Raw genomic sequence first — 14,566 nt, forward strand, 5'->3', positions numbered from 1 at the left:
GCTCCTGGCATGCCCTCCTGCACTCTTCTTTGAATGAGGGTTGGTCTCCCGGCTTGATGGTAGTGGTAGAGTGGGGGATATGCCAGGCCATGAGGTTACAGATTGTGGTTGAGTACAATTCTGCTGCTGCTAATGGCCCACAGCGCCTCATGGATGCCCAGTTTTGCATTCCTAGATCTGTTCAAAATCTATCCCATTTAGCTCGGTGGTAGTGCCACACAACATGATGGACGGTATCCTCAATGTGAAGGCGGGACTTCATCTCCACAAGAACTGTGCGGTGGTCACTCCTACCAGTATTATCATGGACAGATGCTTCTGCGACAGGCAGATTGGTGAGGACGAGGTCAAGTAGGTGGTTCCCTCACCATGTGCTGCAGACCCAGTCTAGCAGCTACGTCCTTTAGGACTTGACCAGCTCGGTCAGTAGTGGTGCTACTGAGCCACTCTTGGTGATGGACACTGAAGTTCCCCACCCAGGGTACATTCTGTGCCCTTACCACCCTCAGTGCTTCTTCCAAGTGGTGTTCAACATCGAGTACTAACTCATCAGCTGAGGGAGGGCGGTAGGTGGTAATCAGCAGGAAGTTTCCTTGCCCATGTTTGACCTGATGCCATGAGACTTCATGGGGTCGATATTGATGACTCCCAGGGCAACTCCCTCCCTATTGTATACCACGGTGCTGCCACCTTTGCTGGGTCTGTCCTGCTGGTGGGACAGGACATACCTGGGGATAGTGATGGCAGTGTCCGGAATATTGTTTGGAAGATATGATTCTGTGAGTATGACTGTTAGGCTGTTGCTTGACTAGTCTGTGGGACAGCTCTCCCAACTTTGGCACAAGACCCCAGAGAAACAGAGTTAACATTTCAGGTCAGTGACCCTTCATCAGAACTTCAGTAAATCTGTTTCTCTCTCCACAGATGCTGCCTGACCTGCTGAGGATTTCCAGCACTTTCTGTTTTTATTATAGAACCACTCTTGGTGACAGAGAAAATAGGTACACAGAACTTAGAAGATCAGCTGATGATTTCTGACTGTCCCAGTTCTGATTTTATTTGGTTATATCTGACAAACAACCACTGCAGCAACTAAAAAAGTTTCATTTTCCTCCAAGGGCCCTCTGGAAAATGTCTGGTGCTTTTTTATGTCAAGGTCATTCTCAAGACCAGTTGTAATTGTATTTTTGACATTTGCAGATGGTCTGAGTACTAGAGAAACTGCCATGGTTTGAAAATCAAGTGGGGTTGCAAGAATACATAATGTTATTTAAAAACGAAACAGATGAGAGGAGATGCTGCTAGAGGCATTTTAATACAATACTGTATTATTCAGCAAGTCATTTATCTGTTAAACTGAGGCCCTGCCTTCTCTGACCTCGTTACAAAGCTTGAACAGTGCAGGGGAGTTCTCCCCAGTTTCCTGGTCAATGTTACGAAAACAAAAACTATCTGCTCATTTATTTTTTTCAAACATTGCTCTGTGCTAATTGGCTCTCAAATTTCCTACATTACAAGAGGGACTGCAATTCAATTAGCTGTAAAGCACTTTGTGACACCCTGTACATTAAAGGCACTGCAGAAGTACTCGTTCCTTTTTATCCCTGTGACGTGCCATGGTAATGCTAGTCAGTCTGTGTGAATGTTGCAGGGGCTGCGTCTGTTCAGTTTGTCTGTTTTCAGTTTGCTTGTACACATACGGTTGAGGTCTCTTTCTTCCTGTAACTGAGGGTAGAGCCAACAATCCCAAAGCTACAACAGTCAACACCTGCTGGGAAGATTAATAATCAGTAAGAATAGTCAGGTCAGAATAAGAGCTTACTGCATGCCAATTCTACACATAGTTTCAGTCTGACAGGTATTGTCAGTAGCCAAGAAAAAATCTTTTTGACCAGTTTGAAGGAGAGTCAGAAGTGACTGCCGGTGATAATAACAGAAGCAGTTTGTTTGGGTGTGAGCTTTAACAATTAGCACATTTATTTCAATTTTATCTGTGGAACATTTATCCATATTTCAAGCTGTACAGGTGATTAAATAGAATACATTGTCTAGCATAATCTAGAATAATATAGGTTGTTAAATTAAACACATTTTGAACACGAGAGCTGCAGCAGACACAGAACACAGCTTGGGTGAGTAAAAGACTAATCAGTAGCTGAGTGGCCTCTTCAATGGCCAGACAATGAGTTAATTTTGTAATGAAGATGAGTAGAGAGAAAGGATTCCATTAATGAACATTCATATATGACAAGTGCACAGGGTGGAGCATATGCACTGAATGAGAGCAGCCAATATAGCTGAACAATCAGCAGCAAGTATACAGAAAGGTATTGCTGCAAGTCAGTAACCCTGTATGTACAGGCCACACTTTAGGAATGGTGTCCAGTCTGAGCTGGGATTCCAGTGAGTGGCAAAGAGAAGCAGCTCACCAACCCTGATAAGTTCTCTATGAGTACATCTGCATCAATCCTGTCAGCACTGCATATATTGGGATGTATGAGTTTATGTTTTAATAGAGTATTAATCAGATGTCTGTATATCTCCTGATCCTTATTGAGGTAAAGGGCTGAGGATCCTGAAAACCCAACACAGGCTTTTAGTTTGAAAGGTAGAGTTCCAGGCAGCTCCAAAATATCAGAAATTACACTAAATATCAATGAGCAAATCCAGCAAAGAGGAGAAACAGCATCAATGTGAGACAGTGAGTTGAAAAAGGTGGCGAGATGATGATGTAAATGAGAGATTTGGTGATGATGAGGCAATAGCTTTTAGGAGGAAGCACTGATGGATGGAGGTGAGGCCATATTTTTGAGATTTACCAAAGAAGGATTTGGAGTAGAAGATGAAAACTGAGTCCCAGTTTGAAGGCTGACTAATATTTTTGTACAATAATAACTGAACTCTCCTGTAGATAGTGAATGATTTCGCTTTGTTTCCTTGTGTCGAATGGGAGAGCACAGAGGCTTTTGAACAAACAGCACTGAACATCTCTGCCATGTCTTCCTGACTGTATGCGATTACCTTAGACTCCAATATACAACAAATCAAACTGCCTAAAGATTTTTTTAAAAAGTGCTGGAAATACACAGCAGGTCTGGCTGCATCTATGGAGTGAGAAACAATTAACGTTTCAGTGACCTTTCATCAGAAGCCCTAAAATACTTTATTCATTCAATGACAGGCAAAGAAAGAAAACTCTATTTTGAAGTAGTGTAACTGACTAGAGGAGGTGGCACAGCAGAGTCCTGATGGGCATCGGACCAATCTGTGAGGCAGACAGAGGATCCAGACACGGGCTCATCATTCCAGTGAAGTGAGGGCATTCCTGTTTTTGGGTCGTGTCCTCAGGAACATTCTCCAGGAAAGACTCTTTGTAACGGTTCTGCAGAACATAGAACATATTTATAACCAGCACAGAGCATTAACACTGTGCAACAGGAAGGAACCCAGATCAGGGAGCACAATTAACAACAGCTAACAATAGTGAACTAAATAAATTGGATTCAGATGGTTCCTGGACTGACAGCTCCTTTGGGAGCTCCTTAGCTCTGCCATTGCAATCCTTTCCTCGGTGTCTGCCAATCTCCTCTCTTCCCCTGGGCCAAGAGTGGGTACATTTTTGTCCTAACTACAAAATCAAACTGCAACCTTCACATTACCTGTCCTCCCTGCGCTGGTCCCTGCCTATAACCCACCCCGCCCTGCCCGTAAACCCCCCCCCCCCCCGCTCCCTGACCATACCACCCTCCCTGCCCTACCCATAAACTCCCCCCTGCCCCGCTCTCTACCCGTACCCCCGCCACGTTCCCTGCAGGGGAGAGAGTATTTTATTTATTTATTTAGAGATACAGCACTGAAACAGGCCCTTCGGCCCACCAAGTCTGTGCTGACCAACAACCACCCATTTATACTAACCCTGCAGTAATCCCATATTCCCTACCACCTACCTACGCTAGGGACAATTTACAATGGCCAATTTACCTTTCACCTGCAAGTCTTTGGCTGTGGGAGGAAACCGGAGCACCCGGCAGAAACCCACACGGTCACAGGGAGAACTTGCAAACTCCACACAGGCAGTACCCAGAATCGAATGCGGGTCCCTGGAGCTGTGAGGTTGCAGTGCTAACCACTGCGCCGCCCTAGGGCAATGGGATTAGTTTGGGGCTTGATACAGATCGATGTGGAGAGAGTGGGGTATTAGGCCTATTTGGGATTGATACAGGGCTACAGAGAGAGTGAGCCATGGAGTTGGATCTGGACAGTGGGATTCATTTGGGATTGATATCGGGCTATAGGGGGCAGTGGGATTGGTTTGGGATTGATACAGGGATGTGAGGAGACAGCAGGGCAGTGGGAATTGTTTGTGATGGATACAGGGCTTTGGAGAGAGCATCTGTGGAATTATTTTGGGATTGTTACAAGGCTATGGAGGGATAGTGGAGCAATGGGCCGATATGGGATTGATACAGGGATAAGGGGAGAGAGTGAGGACAAGGGATTAGTTTGGAATTAATACAGAGCTGCATGGGGAGAGTGGAGCAGTGGGATTAGTTTGGGATTGTTGCAGGGTTATGGGGAGAGAGTGGGCAGTGGGATTATTTTGGATTGATACAGGGCTATGGAGAGAGCTCAGGGGAGTGGGATTCTTTTGGGATTGATACAGGGCGCTGGCTAGAGTTCAGGGCAGTGGGATTATTTTGGGATTGATATCAGACTGTAGGGTAAGAGTGGGGTAGTGGGATTAGTTTGGGATTGATATCAGACTGTAGGGTAAGAGTGGGGCAGTGGGATTAGTTTGGGATTGATTTCAGATTGTAGGGTAAGAGTGGGGCAGTGGGATTAGTTTGGGATTGATATCAGACTGTAGGGTAAGAGTGGGGCAGTGGGATTAGTTTGGGATTGATATCAGACTGTAGGGTAAGAGTGGGGCAGTGGGATTAGTTTGGGATTGATATCAGACTGTAGGGTAAGAGTGGGGTAGCGGGATTAGTTTGGGATTGATTTCAGACTGTAGGGTAAGAGTGGGGCAGTGGGATTAGTTTGGGATTGATATCAGACTGTCGGGTAAGAGTGGGATTAGTTTGGGATTGATATCAGACTGTAGGGTAAGAGTGGGGTAGTGGGATTAGTTTGGGATTGATATCAGACTGTAGGGTAAGAGTGGGGTAGCGGGATTAGTTTGGGATTGATATCAGACTGTAGGGTAAGAGTGGGGTAGCGGGATTAGTTTGGGATTGATATCAGACTGTAGGGTAAGAGTGGGGCAGTGGGATTAGTTTGGGATTGATTTCAGACTGTAGGGTAAGAGTGGGGCAGTGGGATTAGTTTGGGATTGATTTCAGACTGTAGGGTAAGAGTGGGGCAGTGGGATTAGTTTGGGATTGATTTCAGACTGTAGGGTAAGAGTGGGGCAGTGGGATTAGTTTGGGATTGATATCAGACTGTAGGGTAAGAGTGGGGTAGCGGGATTAGTTTGGGATTGATATCAGACTGTCGGGTAAGAGTGGGGTAGCGGGATTAGTTTGGGATTGATATCAGACTGTAGGGTAAGAGTGGGGCAGTGGGATTAGTTTGGGATTGATTTCAGACTGTAGGGTAAGAGTGGGGCAGTGGGATTAGTTTGGGATTGATTTCAGACTGTAGGGTAAGAGTGGGGCAGTGGGATTAGTTTGGGATTGATATCAGACTGTCGGGTAAGAGTGGGATTAGTTTGGGATTGATATCAGACTGTAGGGTAAGAGTGGGGTAGTGGGATTAGTTTGGGATTGATATCAGACTGTAGGGTAAGAGTGGGGTAGCGGGATTAGTTTGGGATTGATATCAGACTGTAGGGTAAGAGTGGGGCAGTGGGATTAGTTTGGGATTGATTTCAGACTGTAGGGTAAGAGTGGGGCAGTGGGATTAGTTTGGGATTGATATCAGACTGTCGGGTAAGAGTGGGATTAGTTTGGGATTGATATCAGACTGTAGGGTAAGAGTGGGGTAGTGGGATTAGTTTGGGATTGATATCAGACTGTAGGGTAAGAGTGGGGTAGCGGGATTAGTTTGGGATTGATATCAGACTGTAGGGTAAGAGTGGGGCAGTGGGATTAGTTTGGGATTGATATCAGACTGTAGGGTAAGAGTGGGGCAGTGGGATTAGTTTGGGATTGATATCAGACTGTAGGGTAAGAGTGGGATTAGTTTGGGATTGATATCAGACTGTAGGGTAAGAGTGGGGCAGTGGGATTAGTTTGGGGATTGATATAGATTGATGTGGAGAGAGAGGGGTAGTGGGCCTATTTGGGATTGATCCAGGGCTCTGGGAGGAGACTGTGGGGCAGTGGGCTTAGTTTGGGATTGATATCAGACTGTAGGGTAAGAGTGGGGCAGTGGGATTAGTTTGGGATTGATATCAGACTGTAGGGTAAGAGTGGGGCAGTGGGATTGGTTTGGGATTGATATAGATTGATGTGGAGAGAGTGGGGTAGTGGGCCTATTTGGGATTGATCCAGGGCTCTGGGAGGAGACTGTGGGGCAGTGGGATTAGTTTGGGGATTGATCCAGGGCTGTGGAGAGAGACTGGGACAAGTTTTTGTTTGGGTTTGATAGGGGGCTGTGGGGAGAAAGCAGGGCTGTGTGAATTGTTTGGGATGGATACAGGGCTCTGGAAAGGGAGTGGGACTATGGGATTATTTTAGGGTTCATACAGGGCTATGGAGAGTTAGTAGGGTGGTGGGATTAATTTGGGATTCATACAGGGCTATGGGAAGTGACTGGTACACTGGGATTAGTTTGGGATTGATACAGAGATGTGGTGCAGTGGAAATTACTTAGGAAGGATACAGAGTTATTAGAATTAGAACATTACAGCGCAGTACAGGCCCTTCGGCCCTCGATGTTGCGCAGACCTGTGAAACCATCTGACCTACACTATTCCATTTTCATCCATATGTCTATCCAATGACCACTTAAATGCCCTTAAAGTTGGCGAGTCTACTACTGCTGCAGGCAGGGCGTTCCACGCCCCTACTACTCTCTGAGTAAAGAAACTACCTCTCACATCTGTCCTATATCTATCACCCCTCAACTTAAAGCTATGTCCCCTCGTGTTTGCCATCACCATCCGAGGAAAAAGACTCTCACTATCCACCCTATCTAACCCTCTGATTATCTTGTATGTCTCTATTAAGTCACCTCTCCTCTTCCTTCTCGCCAACGAAAACAACCTCAAGTCCCTCAGCCTTTCCTCGTAAGACCTTCCCTCCATACCAGGCAACATCCTAGTAAATCTCCTCTGCACCCTTTCCATAGCTTCCACATCCTTCCTATAATGCGGTGACCAGAACTGCATGCAATATTCCAGGTGCGGTCTCACCAGAGTTTTGTACAGCTGCAGCATGACCTCGTGGCTCCGAAACCCGACCCCCCTACTAATAAAAGCTAACACACCATATGCCTTCTTAACAGCCCTATTAACCTGGGTAGCAACCTTCAGGGATTTATGCACCTGGACACCAAGATCTCTGTTCATCTACACTACCAAGAATCTTCCCATTAGCCCAGTACTCTGCATTCCTGTTACTCCTTCCAAAGTGAATCACCTCGCACTTTTCCGCATTAAACTCCATTTGCCATCTCTCAGCTCAGCTCTGCAGCCTATCTATGTCCCTCTGTACCCTACAACATCCTTCGGCACTATCCACAACTCCACCGACCTTAGTGTCATCTGCAAATTTACTAACCCACTCTTCTACACCCTCTTCCAGGTCATTTATAAAAATGACAAACAGCAGTGGCCCCAAAACAGATCCTTGCGGTACACCACTAGTAACGAAACTCCAGGATGAACATTTGCCATCAACCACCACCCTCTGTCTTCTTTCAGCTAGCCAATTTCTGATCCAAAGCTCTAAATCACCTTCAACCCCATACTTCCATATTTTCTGCAATAGCCTACCGTGGGGAACCTTATCAAACGCCTTACTGAAATCCATATACACAACATCCACTGCTTTACCCTCATCCACCTGTTTGGTCACCTTCTCAAAAAACTCAATAAGGTTTGTGAGGCACGACCTACCCGTCACAAAACCGTGCTGACTATCGCTAATAAACTTATTCTTTTCAAGATGATTATAAATTCTGTCTCTTATAACCTTTTCCAACATTTTACCCACAAATGAAGTAAGGCTCACAGGTCTATAATTACCAGGGCTGTCTCTACTCCCCTTCTTGAACAAGGGGACAACATTTGCTATCCTCCAGTCTTCCGGCATTATTCCTGTCGACAATGACGACATAAAGATCAAGGACAAAGGCTCTGCAATCTCCTCCCTAGCTTCCCAGAGAATCCTAGGATAAATCCCATCTGGCCCAGGGGACTTATCTATTTTCACACTTTCCAAAATTGCTAACACCTCCTCCTTGTGAACCTCAATCCCATCTAGCCTAGTAGCCTGAATCTCAGTATTCTCCTCGACAACATTTTCTTTCTCTACTGTAAATACTGACGCAAAATATTCATTTAACACTTCCCCTATCTCCTCTGATTCCACACACAACCTCCCACTACTATCCTTGATTGGCCCTAATCTAACTCTAGTCATTCTTTTATTCCTGATATATTTCCTATAGAAAGCCTTAGGGTTTATCCTGATCCGATCCACCAATGACTTCTCGTGTCCTCTTCTTAGCTCTCCCTTTAGATCCTTCCTGGCTAGCTTGTAACTCTCAAGCGCCCTAACTGAGCCTTCACGTCTCATCCTAACATAAGCCTTCTTCTTCCTCTTGACAAGCGCTTCAACTTCTTTAGTAAACCACGGCTCCCTCGCTCGACAACTTCCTCCCTGCCTCACAGGTACATACTTATCAAGGACACGCAGTAGCTGCTCCTTGAATAAGCTCCACATTTCGATTGTTCCCATCCCCTGCACTTTCCTTCCCCATCCTACGCATCCTAAAGCTTGCCTAATCGCATCATAATTTCCTTTCCCCCAGCTATAATTCTTGCCCTGCGGTATATACCTGTCCCTGCCCATCGCTAAGGTAAACCTAACCGAATTGTGATCACTATCACCAAAGTGCTCACCTACATCTAAATCTATCACCTGGCCGGGTTCATTACCCAGTACCAAATCCAATGTGGCATCGCCCCTGGTTGGCCTGTCTACATACTGTGTCAGAAAACCCTCCTGCACACAGTGGACAAAAACTGACCCATCTAAAGTACTCGAACTATAGTATTTCCAGTCGATATTTGGAAAGTTAAAGTCCCCCATAACAACTACCCCGTTACTCTCGCCCCTGTCGAGAATCAACCCATGCTGCAAGCTCACCCACCTTATTCCGGATGCTCCTGGCGTTGAAGTAGACACACTTTAAACCAGGTTCTTGCTTGCCAGTGCCCTCTTGCGTCCTTGTAACCTTATCCCTGACCTCACTACTCTCAACATCCTGTACACTGGCACTACATTTTAGGTTCCCATTCCCCTGCTGAATTAGTTTAAACCCCCCCGAAGAGCACTAGCAAATCTCCCCCCCAGGATATTGGTACCCCTCTGGTTCAAGTGAAGACCATCCTGTTTGTAGAGGTCCCACCTACCCCAGAAAGAGCCCCAATTATCCAGGAAACCAAAACCCTCCCTCCTGCACCATCCCTGCAGCCACGTGTTCAACTCCTCTCTCTCCCTATTCCTCGCTTCGCTATCACGTGGCACGGGCAACAACCCAGAGATAACAACTCTGTTTGTTCTCGCTCTAAGCTTCCACCCTAGCTCCCTGAATTTCTGTCTTAAATCCCCATCTCTCTTCCTACCTATGTCGTTGGTGCCTATGTGGACCACGACTTGGGGCTGCTCCCCGTCCCCCTTAAGGATCCCAAAAACACGATCCGAGACATCACGAACCCTGGCACCTGGGAGGCAACATACCAACCGTGAGTCTCTCTCGTTCCCACAGAACCTCCTATCTGTTCCCCTAACTATGGAGTCCCCAATGACTAATGCTCTGCTCCTCTTCCCCCTTCCCTTCTGAGCAACAGGGACAGACTCTGTGCCAGATACCTGTACCCCATTGCTTACCCCTGGTAAGTCCCCCCCCCAACAGTATCCAAAACGATATACCTGTTGTTGAGGGAAACGGCCACAGGGGATCCCTGCACTGCCTGCTGGTTCCCTATCCTTCCCCTGACTGTAACCCATCTACCTACTTCTTTTACCTGAGGTGTGACTACCTCCCCATAACTCCTCTCAATAACCTCCTCCGCCTCCCGAATGATCCGAAGTTCATCCAGCTCCAGTTCCCTAACGCGGTTCTCGAGGAGCTGGAGTTGGGTGCACTTCCCGCAGATGCAGTCAGCAGGGACACTCTTGTCGACCCTTACCTCCCACATTCTGCAGGAGGAACATACAACTGCCTTAACCTCCATTCCCTCTATTCTAAATTCCCAACAAATCTACTGAAAACCCCCCAAAAAATGTCAAAACTTGTTAGCTTAGCAATCCAACGGACAGAACCTTTTAAATAAAAAGCTTACCTTATCAACACAACAGAGTCCTTTTTTTTGTGGTTAGAGGAGGGTGGTGGGTGGGAGACACTACACATGTAGTGTCTCAGGTACAGCCACCACCCAAATATATACTTTTTACTTACCCAGCAGTCCCCTGGTCCTCCGAAAACAAAAGGGAATTCACTTTTCAACTTACACTGAAATTGACTTCACAGCTGTAAGCCCGCTCCCGCACCTCCGTTACTATCAAAGCTGCAGTCACCAAAACTAAAAGTTATGGTTGAGAGTGGAGCAGTTGGATTAGTTTGGGACTGACACAGGGCTAAGGAGAGCGAGCGAGGCAGTGGCATTAGTTTGGGAATGATACAAGCTATCGGGAGAAAGCGGGCCAGTGGGATTAGCTTGGCAATGACTCGGCGCTATGGAACAGAGTGGGGCAGTGGGATTAGGTTAGGGATTGATACAGGGCTCGAGAGAGTGGGACTGTGGGATTATTCTGGGATTCATACAGGGGTCTGGTGAGAGAGTAAGGCAGTGGGAGTAGTTTGGGAATGATACAGGGCTGTAGGGAGAGACTGGGGCTGGAGTAGGCCATTCAGCTATTCGATAAGTTCATGGCTCATCTAGTTGTGGTCTCAACTTCATTTTCCTGTTTGCCTCCATTACCCTTGACTTCCTTGTCAATCAAAAATCTAACTCAGCTTTGAATAAATTCAGAGAGTTCCACAGACTATTGACCCTCAGAGAAAAAAGTTCTCCTCATCTCACTCTTAAAAGGGAGACCTCTTATTTTTCCGCTGTGTCCCCTCGTTCAAGTCTCTTCCACAAATGGAAAATCCTCCCGGTATCCGCTCTATCAAGTCCCCTCAGCATTTTATATGTTTCAATAAGATCATCTCTCATTCTACTAACCTCCAATGCGTATAGGCTCAACCTGTTCAGCCTTTCTTCATGAGCTCTTCATCAGCGGAATGAGTCATGTGAACCTTCTCCAAACTGCCTCAAATACAATTATATCCTTTTTTCAAATAAGGAGATCAAAATTGTACACTGTGCTCCAGATGTGGTCTCCCCAAGGTCCTGTACAGCTGCAGTAAAACCTCCCTACTTTTATACTCAATTCCCCTTGCAATAAACACCAACATTTCATTTGCCTTCCTAATTAGTTGCTGTACCTGCATAATAATCTTTTGTGATTCATGTACCAGGACACCCAGATCCCTCCGCACCACCGAGTTCTGCAATCTCTCTCCATTTAAATAATATTCTGCTTTTCTATTCTTCCTCGCAAAGTCAACAAGTTCACACTTTCCCACATTATATTTCATCTGCTAAATTTTTGCCCACACACTTAACCTATCTATATCCTTTTGTAGACTCCTTACCTCCTCTTGACAACTTACTTTCCTTCCTATATTGGTGTAATCGGAAAATTTAGCTGCAAAACATTCGGTCCCTTCGTCTAAGTCATTGAAACAGATTGTAAATAATTGTGGCTACACTGATCCCTGTAGCAATCCACTAATGACAGCTTGTCAACCAGAAAAGGATCCATTTATCCCAATCTCTGCTTCCTATTAGCTAACCTGTCTTTTTTCCATGCTAATTTTATCCCTTACACCAGAGAGTGGGGTTAGTTTGGGATTGCTCTAGTAAACTCCGAGCAGAGATACTGTGGTCAGAATGCCTTCTTTGTGTTTTGTAAACTTTTTACAGTTTTATAAGGCTTTCAGATTTCCACCTTAACCTTCTCTCTTACAATTAAAAAAACTCCCGTTTCCCAAGCTTTTCTTGCTCATGTATAACCTTGGTATAATTCTCCTGAAACTTTACAGTTCATTTGTAACAGCTCTATAATATCCTTCCTGTTCTGGGGTACCCTGATTCGCCTTGTACCCAAATGTCTTTTGCTCACCTTAGTTGAGGAATCCTCATCAGAACTGATTCCCTCCATCGACTTTACTGGTGATGTTGTCAATGTATCCATGGCCACATGCCGTGAGTGCCTGGATTTGACAGTTTCATTATCTGTCATGGTGGTTGGATTGATCTGAAGGGTAAGGCAAGGGCAATAAAGACGGAGCAGGAGGCTTTGAGATTCCAGCAGCAATATACACAATGTGTGACAGAACCAGAGAGAGATTCAGAATATCCAGAATGGGACAGATTTCACTCCCAATCATTGACCACATATAGCCATCAATTCTCTATTGTACATATATATCCATCTATTAACTTCCCATGTAGATTATGAGAACATATCTATTCCCTCTATGGATTGTATGCATATATTCAATGGCTGTGTATATTGTCTAAATATCAGTCCCATTTGGCTATGTACATTTCGACAATGTTGAGTATGAATGTCTCACCGACTCCCTCTTGCTGCCTGCTAAGGTATTTGGTGACAGGGTTGATGTGCTGATTGCTCGAGTGTCAAACTGTGGACAAGCAGCCTGTGCATTGCCGTCCTTATCCCTCTTCCCCTTCAGCCAGTATGTTTCAATTTCCACATTCCCCTGCATGGAAAAAAAGAGTTAGAGAAGACCAGGAAGAAACAGCAGGAATGCCTCATTGCTCTGTCCCAGTGCACTGCCTCAGTGCACTTCCCAAGTGCTCTGTCTTTGACCCAGTACACTGTGCACTCACTGAGTGCTGTATCCCAGCCCCAGTGCTCTGCCCCAGTGCTCAATCCACTCACTGAGTGCTGTATCCCAGGCCCAGTGCACCGCCCCTGGGCTCTGTCCAATTACTGGTGGCTCTATCCCAGACCCAGTGCTTTGTTCCAGTACTCCATCTCAGTCCCAGTGCTCTGCCCTCTAGAGTCACTCACACAGACTGTGCTATACAGTCACAAACACAGACAGTGCTCTAGAGTCACACACTCAGACTGTGCTATAGAGTCACAGACAGACTGTGCTATAGAGTCAGTCACACAGACTGTGCTATAAAGTCACACACACAGACAGTGCCATAGAGTCACAAACACAGACAGTGCTAACAAAAAGAAGAACAAAGAAAATTACAGCACAGGAACAGGCCCTTCGGCCCTCCAAGCCTGCGCCGATCCAGATCCTCTATCTAAACATGTCGCCTATTTTCTAAGGGTCTGTATCTCTTTACTTCCTGCCCATTCATGTATCTGTCTAGATACATCTTAAAAGACGCTATCGTGCCCGCGTCTACCACCTCCACAGGCAACGCGTTCCAGGCACCCACCACCCTCTGCGTAAAGAACTTTCCACGCATATCACCCCTAAACTTTTCCCCTTTCACTTTGAACTCGTGTCCCCTCGTAATTGAATCCCCCACTCTGGGAAAAAGCTTCTTGCTATTCACCCTGTCTATACCTCTCATGATTTTGTACACCTCAATCAGGTCCCCCCTCAACCTCCGTCTTTCTAATGAAAATAACCCTAATCGACTCAACCTCTCTTCATAGCTAGCGCCCTCCATACCAGGCAACATCCTGGTGAACCTCCTCTGCACCCTCTCCAAAGCATCCACATCCTTTTGATAATGTGGCGACCAGAACTGCACGCAGTATTCCAAATGTGGCCGAACCAAAGTCCTATACAACTGTAACATGACCTGCCAACTCTTGTACTCAATACCCCGTCCGATGAAGGAAAGCATGCCGTATGCCTTCTTGACCACTCTATTGACCTGCGTTGCCACCTTCAGGGAACAATGGACCTGAACACCCAAATCTCTCTGTACATCAATTTTCCCCAGGACTTTTTCATTTACTGTATAGTTCATTCTTGAATTGGATCTTCCAAAATGCATCACCTCGCATTTGCCCTGATTGAACTCCATCTGCCATTTCTCTGCCCAACTCTCCAATCTATCTATATTCTGCTGTATTCTCTGACAGTCCCCTTCACTATCTGCTACTCCACCAATCTTAGTGTCGTCTGCAAACTTGCTAATCAGACCACCTATACTTGCCTCCAAATCATTTATGTATATCACAAACAACAGTGGTCCCAGCACAGATCCCTGTGGAACACCACTGGTCACACGTCTCCATTTTGAGAAACTCCCTTCCACTGCTACTCTCTGTCTCCTGTTGCC

The 14,566-nt window shown here is 46.0% G+C and overlaps 1 protein-coding gene across 1 annotated transcript in view; it reads right to left on the minus strand.

The window, feature by feature from the left end:
- Nucleotides 1-1,458: 1,458 nt before the first annotated feature.
- The window catches only part of LOC137375547 (soluble guanylate cyclase 88E-like), a 425,917-nt gene continuing 412,809 nt past the window's right edge, over nucleotides 1,459-14,566 (minus strand). Inside the window, exons 16-19 of the mRNA XM_068042889.1 lie at nucleotides 12,862-13,008; nucleotides 12,405-12,539; nucleotides 3,222-3,382; nucleotides 1,459-1,768 (exon numbers count right to left, since the gene is read on the minus strand). Of these exons, the coding sequence (XP_067898990.1) occupies nucleotide 1,768; nucleotides 3,222-3,382; nucleotides 12,405-12,539; nucleotides 12,862-13,008 (444 nt within the window). The 3' untranslated portion in view covers nucleotides 1,459-1,767. The remainder of the gene's footprint in view (nucleotides 1,769-3,221; nucleotides 3,383-12,404; nucleotides 12,540-12,861; nucleotides 13,009-14,566) is intronic.

This window comes from Heterodontus francisci, chromosome 12 (assembly GCF_036365525.1).
Source record: "Heterodontus francisci isolate sHetFra1 chromosome 12, sHetFra1.hap1, whole genome shotgun sequence".
Classification (NCBI taxonomy): Eukaryota; Metazoa; Chordata; class Chondrichthyes; order Heterodontiformes; family Heterodontidae; genus Heterodontus; species Heterodontus francisci.